Genomic DNA, 12,003 nt, shown 5'->3' on the forward strand with positions numbered 1-12,003 from the left:
CTTGGAGAGTAAGGCACGTCGCATGCTCCTGCTCCATGATGAATAATTGTTGTCATTCAAGATTTGAGTGATCAAGGTGATTCCAGGATTTTCACCTGGGTGCAGATAGAAGGGACTAGATGGGTTGGATGATTGGTCCATCTGTTCCATGAAAAAGGCCAGAAAGATGACCCAAGAAAAACCCAAGAAAACTTCAAGAAAGTGGCAGTGAACAGCAGAAGCAGAGCAGGCACTAGACCTGCTCTGATACCACATTCGGCCGGCCCACTACTGTGCACTTAATGTTGACGGCCCAAGTTCCTCAGCCCAAGCAACGTAAAAACGTTTTGTAGCATCTGAAGATTCATTTGTAGCAAAAGCGCCTTCGTGTGAGAAGAGAGAGAACAGAGCGACGAGAGTTCTCCGAGAAGTTGGAACGGCGATATCTTCCGGCGAAGGCAGCGGTGGCCGGCGACGATGAAGAAGAAGTTGATCGGGGTAAAAANCACAGTAAGAAAAACGCAATCTTTTTATTATTTCTGAATGTAACTCATACATGTATTTCTCTGCTATCTATCTTACTCAACGAAGGAACTCTATATTCATATATATAGAGTTCGGGAAAGGGAAAAACGGGAAAAGGGAAAATTAACAGAAACACCGTATCTGTCCTTTAGACAGTAACGGGAAACTAACTAACTCAAAACTCAAAACTCCACCTTATTACTTTGGGTTTGATAGGTTGGGGGTGAGGGTGCCCACTTTTCTTATCTCGCCTTGGATATGTGATCGAAAATTTTGAGCTTTTTCAAGTTTTGTTGCTTCATTCAGATTTCAAATGATTTGGGTTTTGCTTGAAAAACTGATTTTTTTTGTAGTGATTTTCATGTCTGTACTGTTCTTTTCTAGAGGTTGTGGTGGAGAATTAAGATTTAGGATTTGTCTGTTATGTTTTTTTTGTTTGAAAAACTTTTTTTATTAAATTCGAAAATTATTGGTGTTTCAAAATGGAAATAGGCGGTAGATGATTTTCATTTGTTCTAGCGTGTTCATGGAACAACTTATATTTAAGTTTTTGAGCTTTTGTGGTTGTATTGGATAATTTAGATGATTTGTGTAAGGACTTAAAAATTCATAGACCTTGAGTGGGACATGTGGCTGCAGTGGATTGGGTTGAAGTGTCACCCTCTCAAATGTATTAAAACTTCAGAAATGAAGTTCATTTGAATATCTGCAATTTTCATGTTCTTCTCATTGTTCTCCTATATATCTCCTTTGCATCCTTCTTCATCATAAACTCAATTCTCTCCATAAATTGTGAACCAGGAACTCCCTAAAACACTTTCAGTTTCTAGAGTTGCATCTACAATCAAGAAATTTCTCCATCCTATTCACTGGTAAGCGTTCTTCCTCTCTTCCCTAACCTTAGAGTTGCGATCATGCAGTCAATTTCACTGCATGCAACCCAATTCTCTGTTTTCCCCAAATCTGCAGCTGATGATAGGTTCTAAATCCCCTCTTTTTTAATTTTCCTCCTTTAATTTTAGGTACCTAGAAGTTCTCCTCTGCAGATTTAGTATTGTGGATCCTGTGTAGGGACTGAGCAATCCGAACTGTTCAGGTAAGGGGAGCTAGCATGTGATCGTTGTTCTTACTGATTTATAGAATATGTTATGATTTTGATAAATTGAGTGAATGCATGTGTACTGTTTAATTTCTATTTTGATGCTAAAGTTGGAATGTTGGAACGTAATTGTTGTACTGTTGATTTTTGTATGGTGTTTATGATTTTGAAGAATGGGTATGTGTGAGATTGGATGTATGAAGAGAAACAATTATGAATTACTATACAAAAGTAGAAGATGAGGATTAGGTCCTGTTGTATGTATTTTAGGTATGATTTAGGAACTAGGATAGCCAAATTTTGGGTTTGAGTTTATAGTTAGGTTTGGTCAGTTTAGGAAGTGGGTATAAGTCATATATGACTTGTATGAAGTGTGCATTTAGTCAAAACTGCATTCTAAGTGCTAGAACTGAAATTGGACCTATAAGTTGTTGAAACTTGAGAAATTGAGTCTAAAATGATGCATAATTAATAGTTTAAGAGGTTTATAAGCAATTAGACACCTTAGACAAGTTTAAATCATCATATAATTCGAGTTAGGATCATTAGAAGTGCACCAATTGACCTATAACAAGTTTTGGGTGGCTGTGTTCTGCAAATCTGCAGAATTGGGAATCTGCAGAAGTGCAGATTCGCTGAGCGAGAGTTCTCGCACAGCGAGAACTCAAAATTTTTGTGTTTTCCAGCAAAAATTCGCACAGCGCACCAGTAAGTGTGCGCTCAGCGAATTTTCTGCGACAGAAAGTGTATTTTTGATGTTTTTGACGTTTTGGGAGCTCCGGACGTCCGTTTTGGATGTTCTTTAGGTCGTTTTGGGGGTTTTTGACCCTTCCGGATCCATTAGTGAGGGTCTCCAAGCCAATTGAATTACTTAAGTATTGGTAATTAAATATTATAAAGATATTTGTGTTAATAAATGATGTTTTTGTAAAGACATGTAATGTTTGAGTATGTATGAGTTGTTTTGATGATTTGGTTGATGTTGTATGATGTGTATATGACTTAGTATAGCCTTGGATGGTGTTGGTAAAGTGAAGACAATATTGTTGTGAAAAATCATGAACTTTGTGAACTTTATTAAGATCTCTAGGTGAGATCAATCTAGTGTATGAATGAATATTGAGGCTCCTTCAAGGGAGGTTATCCCTAATACTCTGACGGTCAGTCATTCTCAAATAGAGAGGATTGACGTGGGTGGTGAGAGTAGTGGGAAGTCCTAGGGTAGACGCTTCCACTGTAGGTCTATTCCGCGGTAACGGACTCGCCTTGTGTGTGGTCGGGTGAAACCCCTCGGCAATGGCTTTGCAAAGCAGTAGAGTCCACCACAAGTGCAACACCTGCCCAAGATCAATATTCATTCCTAGTCCGGACGAGTCTAGGTCAATTAGGAAATTATATGTTTGATTTGTGGTTGTTTATATACTCTGTCTATTAAAAATGTACTGAACTTGTATGGTTTTGAATACTAGCTCACCCTTGCACTTGTATGTTGTTTGTTTTGTATGTCCTGGTTCTTCCCTTTGCGATGATCATCCTTTTTGGATGTGAGCAGATGCAGCAGATGACACCTCTCTAGAGCAGACTTTGGACAACGATGAGCCAGCCCCTAGCACTTAGTAGCTTCTTAGCTTAGTTCATTTAGTTTTATTTCTATTTCTTATTGTTCTCCNTTCTCTTTTATATTTTGAAAGACTTTACGATTGAGTAAAGCTTTTGAATTACTCATTTTATGGATGACTGTATATATTTATACTAGTACCATATCACTCTTACTGCTTTCTAGTATTACATCTGTACTTGCCATGCTTATATACTTGCTATATAATTTTGGGATGTTACAATTTGGGTTTCGTTTGATTTTAAAAAGCTGTCTTTTAAATTATATTTTGAATACTATTTCTAGAAGGAACAAATACTACATTTAAAAAAACCATTTTACTCAATTATAATTTAATTAAATTTTAAAATTATTTTTAATAATTATTCTAAATTTTTTACTCTTAATAAATATTTTTACAATTAAAATATAATATTAACAAATATCATTTTATATTACTTTAATAATTAAAGACATTTTGATAATATTAATTTTCTACTAATTAAACAAATTTTGTTTAACTATCATATCAATTAAATCTTATACTAATTCTCACAAATTTTATCTCTAAATTCACTCTTCATTACCTTCAAATCTATTGAAATAAACATAAAAAGTAATTATCCTCAAATTTTCTTAAATCTACTCAATTATTCTTTACCAAATCATCTCCCCGTTCATCTAAGTGAACACACCTCAATAAGAAATTAATAATACTAAAGTTGTGACCTATTTACAAGCCTTACGTATAAATTTTTTACATGATGAAGATGAAGTTGTTGTACCTTGACATGATTATGTCACAAGATTAAAAAGAAAAATAATAAAATGAATATAATTAAAATTAATCAAATGTCACTTTCAAAAAACTTTTATCAAAATAATAAAATTATAAAAATTTGGTATTTCTTTAATATACTTACTATTTGAAACTTGTGACTTTTTCATATTAAAGTAGTGTGACATTAATATAATATATTTATGTTTAGTAATTTTTTTTTAAAGTTACTTGATAATTTTGACATTGAATTATCTCATGATTTTAATTTCTATAAAATTTAATAAATTTATATTGTGCTTATTAATTTTTTAGTCTGTATGGAGAGATTATTTTATCTATATATTTGAACATTTTCTTAATGAGTTTTTAAAATGACCAATCAAGACTGCATAAATAAATAAACATGTCATCAAGTTTTTATAGTGATTAACATTTCATTTCACAGATTATAATATGAGATTAAAATTGAATTTAAATCAATTAATTATAATAATAGAGTAAATATTAAATAATAAAAACAAAAAATAGAATATTATCATATTTGATTATTTCTTACCCACGTATCGAGCAAAATAATGGGAATAATAACATTAAAAAAAAAAACACATGCACATGGATAGTGTTTTCAATTGTTGTTAATTATTAATTATTAATTATTAATTATTAATTATTTTATACAAATTTAGGTTATCCTTCGTTGGTTATCGATTGAATTCGGACACTAAATCACTCTTTGATTATTAGAAATTTATAATCGTCCCGTTTTAAAATAGCACGCAACGAAACAAAAGAACAAAACAAGATCACATGAATCCGATTGGTTCATCACACATCAAAACATTGTCCTTATTGTCATTTCATACATCATATCATAGCGTTGCGATTCTGAACTGACGGTAAAAGTGGGAGATGGAGAAGCGCCTGAACGGAGAAGCGAAGAAGGAAGAAGAACCAAAGGACTCTATTTGTGGATACGATTCTCTTCATCTTCTTCTCAAGGATAATCTAAATCCTCATCACTTTCAGGTGTATATATTCATGCCACTATTTATGTTTCTATTTCACTTTTTCTCTTCTTTATATTGATTCAGTAGATGGGTTTGTGGGATTTATTTTCCACATGCAAGGGATCTGATTCTGGGCCTTCATAATCCTTTGACTTTTCACATTTAAGAAGGAATTTAACATTTTAACAATTTACCAGGATTTTCCAAGTAAATTAATCAACCAAATTTTGCATCTCCAACATCATTTTGAAAGCTATTCTAGCTTTACAGAAAATGGATCACGTGTCTCTCTTCTAAGTTGGTTTCATGAGTTGGTGCTTGATTCAATCGAATATTAAATTTGCATTTTGCTCATAGTGTTGTATATCGTGTTGCAGGAAGTTAGCCGTTTGCTTACTGGGCTTAATAGTGGAAAAGCAATTGAAACAATTGCTCTCCCTGAATCTGCAACTGCCCTCTCTGTGGAGCATGGTTTTGATCTCCAGGTATGATACAATCCACTTTTCCCCGTATGAATTGTGTTTTCATTTTTCACAAATGGAAGGAATGTTGGATTGATTAAGTTAACTTGCTTGTGCATGTGTGTTCAACTTCTTTTTAAGAAATAACTGATTTTCTTAGAGTGAAGTACCATCTTTGTACCTGAAAAATATGGGTGCTGGCATTTAGGCTCGTCTCTGACCCAGTGAGTAGGCAGAGCGGATCATAGTAGGGTAACAGTTTGAAAATCCAATCCACCGCGCCAAATTGTGGTGGGTTGACCAGCTTTGTCATTCCTACACCTGAGGGGTGTTCACGGCGAGCTTTGCATGAGAAAAAAAGAAGAAATGGATATAAGTATGCATTCAGGCATGCCTTATAGCAAAATGCTCGTTTTACTTTAATATCTCTTATTTCTCACCCCTTCTGAGTACACTAAATGAACTATGAACAGGGAACTGCTAATCTTTCTTTTCTTGTTTGTCTGTTGTCTGTTGAATCAATTTTGGAATCTATTAACTCTTTCTCATTGGTTAACTGATAATAGTTTTGGTTTTGTCCATTGATTAGCCACAGTACCTATCTTCTATATAGAAATTCTAACAGTTCATTTTGAACTTTAATCTGCTTTATTTCAGGCCTTTTCCTTTTCTGCTGACAAAGAACAGCTAAGGGAACCTAGAGTAGTAAGGGTTGGTTTGATTCAGAACTCCATTGCCCTTCCAACCACTGCTCACTTTGCAGACCAGAAGAAGGCTATCTTTGAGAAACTAAAGCCAATAATTGAAGCTGCCGGTTCTTCTGGAGTGAACATATTATGCTTGCAAGTAGGTTTCCTATGTATGAGCACTTTTTGCCGATTGATTTCACACAGTTGATTGGAACTCTTCAACGTTTTCATATAATTCTTTTGCAGGAAGCGTGGATGATGCCATTTGCCTTCTGCACTCGAGAGAAAAGATGGTGTGAATTTGCAGAACCTGTTGATGGAGAATCAACAAAATTTTTACAAAGCTTTGCACTGAAATATAACATGGTCATCATAAGTTCAATTCTTGAGAGGGATATTAGCCATGGAGAGGTTATATGGAACACTTCCGTTGTAATTGGAAATCACGGCAATATAATTGGGAAACACAGGAAGGTAATTGCCTTAAGCTCTGTGCATCTAATTTTAATGCCCAAAACCTCTCTTTCATCTATCTCATGAACACAGTTAACATTTGGCAGAACCATATACCCAGAGTTGGCGACTTCAACGAGAGTACATATTATATGGAAGGAAATACTGGCCATCCTGTATTCGAAACAGTATATGGAAAGATTGCCATTAATATATGTTATGGTAGACACCATCCTTTGAATTGGTTAGCCTTTGGACTGAATGGTGCGGAGATTGTTTTCAACCCTTCTGCTACTGTTGGTGAACTCAGCGAGCCAATGTGGCCTATAGAGGTTAGTAGTCCCTTTATATTACAGGAACCTTTTATTGCTTTTGGTTCTTATATTTTATGCAGAGCACTTACATGATGGGTTATATATCCTTTCCTATAATGTGATGCTAAATTATTTAGCTTGACATTTAGCATGATATTCGTACACAAGTGATTACAAGAAAATTGAACTTAATTAAATTGTGGGATGCACTTCAAAGGGTATGGTGCAAAGTCCAATTATTGGTTGATATTTTATAAACTGTGATTTGTTATACATGCACATATATCTCTATTGCTATTTTCTAATCAACAGTCACTTCCGACATGCGTGGAATTCAGAGGAATTTGCCTGTATAATTTTTCCTGCTTCACCTCTGCCAACCAAATTTAGAAACAGACAGATTTTGTACTTTTGTACTTGTAGAATATCATATCAGCCTAAAAGTATATGACTTGAAAGTGTCTTTGTTTGTCAGGCACGTAATGCTGCAATAGCTAATAGTTACTTTGTTGCTTCAATCAATCGCGTTGGGACTGAGACATTCCCCAATGCATTTACTTCTGGTGATGGAAAGCCAGCACATGCAGATTTTGGGCACTTTTATGGGTCCAGTTACGTTTCAGCACCTGATGCATCATGCACACCATCTCTATCTCGTTACAGGGATGGCCTTTTAATAACAGACATGGACCTTAACTTGTGTAGACAGTTTAAGGACAAGTGGGGTTTCAGAATGACTTCAAGGTACGAGTTGTATGCAGACACACTCGCCCGCTATGTGAAACCAGAGTTTGAGCCACAAGTCATCACTGACCCCTTATTGCATAGAAAGGCCTCCTAAACTGTGTTGTAAGAATGCGTTAACTTGGGTTCACTGCTTATGGTTCAGGCCCTGTAGTATAACCAATGCGGTCAACCTTAAATTCTGTTGTATTAGATTCTGCTCTCAATGTTTCAACATGCGTTAGTGTTTGATTTGGTACACTTTAGCAAAATCATATCAGTTGTTTTCTTTAAACTTAATTCAATTTTATATTTATATATTTATAAGGTGAAATTTATATATATATATATATATATATATATATATATATATATATATATATATATATATAAAGATATTTCATAATATTTAATTAAAATAAGACTATTGATCCTATATATAATCTACATGAGACTTTCTATAAACTGTTTAAGAGAAATATAAAAAAATATAAAAGAACTCTTCAAAAGTTCAATTATAGTTACAGTAAATTACTATCTTGGGTAAAAATATAATTTAAGTCATATTTGAGATTATATGATTTTCAATTAATTAATACTGTAATTTTCTTCCCAACAGTACTTAAAAAATTGAATTTTATTTTTAAAATAGAAAATAATTCAACGACGATAAAATGTTTTTCTTCTAATTTTTGGTTGGCTATAGGTTAAATTATGTTCCTTGTCTTGTAAATTTGTACTTATGGAAAATTATGGAAAACTAATTAAGTTATTATTTCTATTCAATGACCTAGACAACCAGCTATAAGAATTTATTAAAATAAATGAACAATATAAAAATTCTGTAGTCCTAAAATTTCATACTGAAATATATGATATATTTTTCTATAATAATTATTTTAAATCATATTTGAAATGTTTTTTTTAAATAATTTACCGCGCATAAGTTTTTGAACAGAAGCAACAAAATTAAACTATTAAAAAAATTAATTACTTGCAGTAAAAAAAATAAAAATCTCAGTTTACTTAAACAAGTTACTCCCTAGAACTTGTTTGTTTTTTTAACATTAAATTCAACTACTGAGATTTAATTTTACTCTAAAAGTTTTAAAATTTCACAAATTTTGTTTTCTAAAATATCCTTACATTATATTTTGATAAAGAATTTCTACAATTCTAAAATATTGAAATGCATAACATTTAAATTATTACTTTCTCAAAATTTTATATAAATAACATATGATTTTCTTCTTCAGGGTCAGAATTCAATATCTGAAAAATCAATTTCTGAATTTTGATTTGTTTTTCAACCAATTTTCTTCAAATCGAAGTTTAGAATTTTGTTATCCAAAAATTTGTTTTTCAATCAGTTTCCTCCTCATCACAATTCAAAATTTAGTTTTCGAAAAGCCGAATTCTAACCTGAAAAAAAAAAACTTGTTATCTGTATAAATATTTGATATAGTATATTATCTATGTATTTTTTTTTAGTTCATATGTGCTATTGGGTAAAAATATCGCATTTTTTTTCAAGATATTTCGTTTAGGATAGAGTAATTTAAATATTTTGCATTTTAAATTTTTGTAATAATCTAACATCCCAAAATATATAGTTTAAACTATAATAAGGAGAAGTCACATGTATGATAAAGTAATACAGTCATTCACCAAAGTGCATAAAGTATTATATTCTATAATCATCTAAAATAACTATAAAATTTAAAACTCTATGTACAAGCCACGAATTTAAACTAAGCACTACTGTCCTATACCTATATCATTTACTCAGCAGTTTCAACTCCATCCAACCTCATCTCCCTCTGCTCACATCCAAGGGATGATCATTGCAAAAGAAAGAAAACAACACAAACAAATAGAAAGGGTAAGCTAGGATTTAAAATCATACATATTATTTCATAGCATTGGAAATCTGAAAGCACACTCATACAAGTAACCGAGCAAGGCATCATATTATGTTATAACTTAGACTAGACTCGTCCGGACTTAGAATGAATATCGAGCTATGGCGGGTTGTGCACTTGTGGTGGCCTCTACTGCTTTGTAAAACCATTGCCAATGAGTTTCACCCTACCACACACAAGGTTAGTCCGTTACCGTGCAATATGCCTCCAAGTAGCGCCTACACTAGGACCGCCTACTACTCTCACCACATGCATCAATCTTCTCTAAGGCCTTGTTCACTTGAGTGGATTTGGGAGAGAGTAATTGAGAGGATTTAAGAGAATTTGAATATAAATTTTTTTGTTGTTTATTTGAATAGATTTGGAGATAAGTGAGAGTAGATTTCGAAGTAAATTTTTTTAATCTGTCACATAAATTAAATCCTACGCTAATTCTCACAAACTTTACTTCCAAATTCACTCTCATTTACCTCCAAATTCACTCAAATAAACAACAAAAAAATTACCTTCAAATCCTCTCAAGTCCACTCAATTACTCTCCCTCAAATCCACTCAAGTGAACAAGGCCTAAATGAGAATGAAAGATCATTAGAGTGTTAGGATAACCCCCAAGGCTGAGCTCCTATATTCATTTTAAACACTACAATGATCTCACCGAGAGATCTTAATTTCATACTTGATCTTACCATCTTATTCATATTATATTCCTCTTTGAATCATTAACATACCATCTTCCATTTATATAATCCAATATAATATCATACTAAAGTCATATAAGCATCAAACATCATCAACCATTTAAAACAGAATAAGAAAAGAACAACTCATCTCGAGTCAAGTTGCTCAACGCACATGGTTGCAAAGCAAGACTAGGGGTTTCTAGCATAGCGACTCCTGCTCGTTATGCGAACCCCCAAACAGAGACACACCTCACCCCAAACATTCGCACAATGACTAAGCTCGTTGTGCGAATTAACACCTAATTGTTACAAACCTCACACCCTCACATAGCGTCCCAATTGGCTATGTGAGAGTACCCCAAACAGTGGCTCAAGTTGTACCACTCTCGCAAGGCGACCCAGATTCGCCTTTCCAATCAAATGATATTTTCCCAACCCTGCTCCAACCGTAAGGCGGCCTAGATTCGCTGTGCGAATCATCAAACAGAGGGAAACCCTCTACAGTAATTCACATAACGCACAAAGTCACTATGCGAATGCCCTGACAGAGAGCGCTCTGCCTGGGCTACTCGCTGTGCGAATCCTCTCGCACAGCGAGTCTGCATAATCTGCAGGAATTCATTTCTGCAGAATTATGCAACTCCACCACTCAAAACCAATTCTAACCAATTTAATGAACTTCTAACGCCCCTAGATTGATGTATATGTTGAATTAAACTTGCCTAAATGATTCTAACCATTTCTAATCTCATTATCTAGTGTTTATACATTGATTTCTACTCAAAAATTGAAAATTTCTCAACCTATGAACCTAAATCTAATCCTACCACTTTGAGTTTGATTTTGACCATTTTAGGGATCCAATTAGGTCCCAAAGACTTGTCTAGAATATCCTAATTGACCAGAACAACTTCTAACCCTTACTCCTCAAAATCACTATCCCACTTCCTAAAAAAGACTTAACAACACCATAATTCACTCAACTTTCAGCCTACTGACCTATATAAATGATTTATACCCTCAACACACTTAATTTCAATAAAGCACCACATTAGAATCAAAATCACCAACATCAAATCACAGTTCAATAGTTGATATACAATGAGCACTTAGTTTAACATGCAAAGTCACAAACATTCAGCTCAAACATTAATAACATACAAACAGGTTTCTTACACATTATTACACAAATTCAAAATAGAAACTAAGCTCATTCAATCACCAAATCACAGAACAAAAAGCGACACCTAGCTTCCCTTACCTCTGAATCAAATAGCACAGTAACATAAGAACCCAGACAGCTCGCTTGTAACTCAAGAAAATGCTAGACCCACCTACAGGTCACCATTTGGCGATGGAAGAATAGTCTTAAAACTTCAATTGAGTTAGGAATTTGAAGAAAGGAATTGTTAAACACATGTAAGGCAAAAGCATTGCATGATCACAGTTCAGAAATCACGGAGAAACAGAGAAGATGCTTACCGGAAGAAAACACAGGATTGATCGGTTGAATTCGAAACTCACAACGCCAAGATTGCTTAGGCACTTCCTGATCGTTGAACGGAGGGCTCAATAAGAAGAAATTCTAAAAAGAATATAGAGAGGAAATAGAGAATGGAGGTTCTAGAGAGATAAAGTGTTTAAAGTAATAAGCTGAGCTTCAGAAAGTTTATTTTGTTAAAAGTTACTTCTTAAGGTAAAGTGCTCATTTCATTATTTTAATACTCCATCTATTCCTATAACCCTTATTTTCTAAGTTACAAATAAAGTAAT

At 33.6% G+C, this 12,003-nt stretch overlaps 1 protein-coding gene across 1 annotated transcript; it reads left to right on the forward strand.

Moving 5' to 3' along the window:
• Positions 1 to 4,744: 4,744 nt before the first annotated feature.
• Positions 4,745 to 7,889, forward strand: LOC106765697 (beta-ureidopropionase). The gene is made up of 6 exons (XM_014650399.2): positions 4,745 to 5,007; positions 5,366 to 5,473; positions 6,107 to 6,295; positions 6,385 to 6,612; positions 6,699 to 6,923; positions 7,381 to 7,889. Exons 1-6 carry the CDS (start codon positions 4,891 to 4,893, stop codon positions 7,744 to 7,746), a joined length of 1,233 nt encoding a protein of 410 aa, XP_014505885.1. The 5' UTR covers positions 4,745 to 4,890; the 3' UTR covers positions 7,747 to 7,889.
• Positions 7,890 to 12,003: the final 4,114 nt, after the last annotated feature.

The sequence above is a fragment of the Vigna radiata genome, chromosome 7, assembly GCF_000741045.1.
Source record: "Vigna radiata var. radiata cultivar VC1973A chromosome 7, Vradiata_ver6, whole genome shotgun sequence".
Taxonomy (NCBI): Eukaryota; Viridiplantae; Streptophyta; class Magnoliopsida; order Fabales; family Fabaceae; genus Vigna; species Vigna radiata.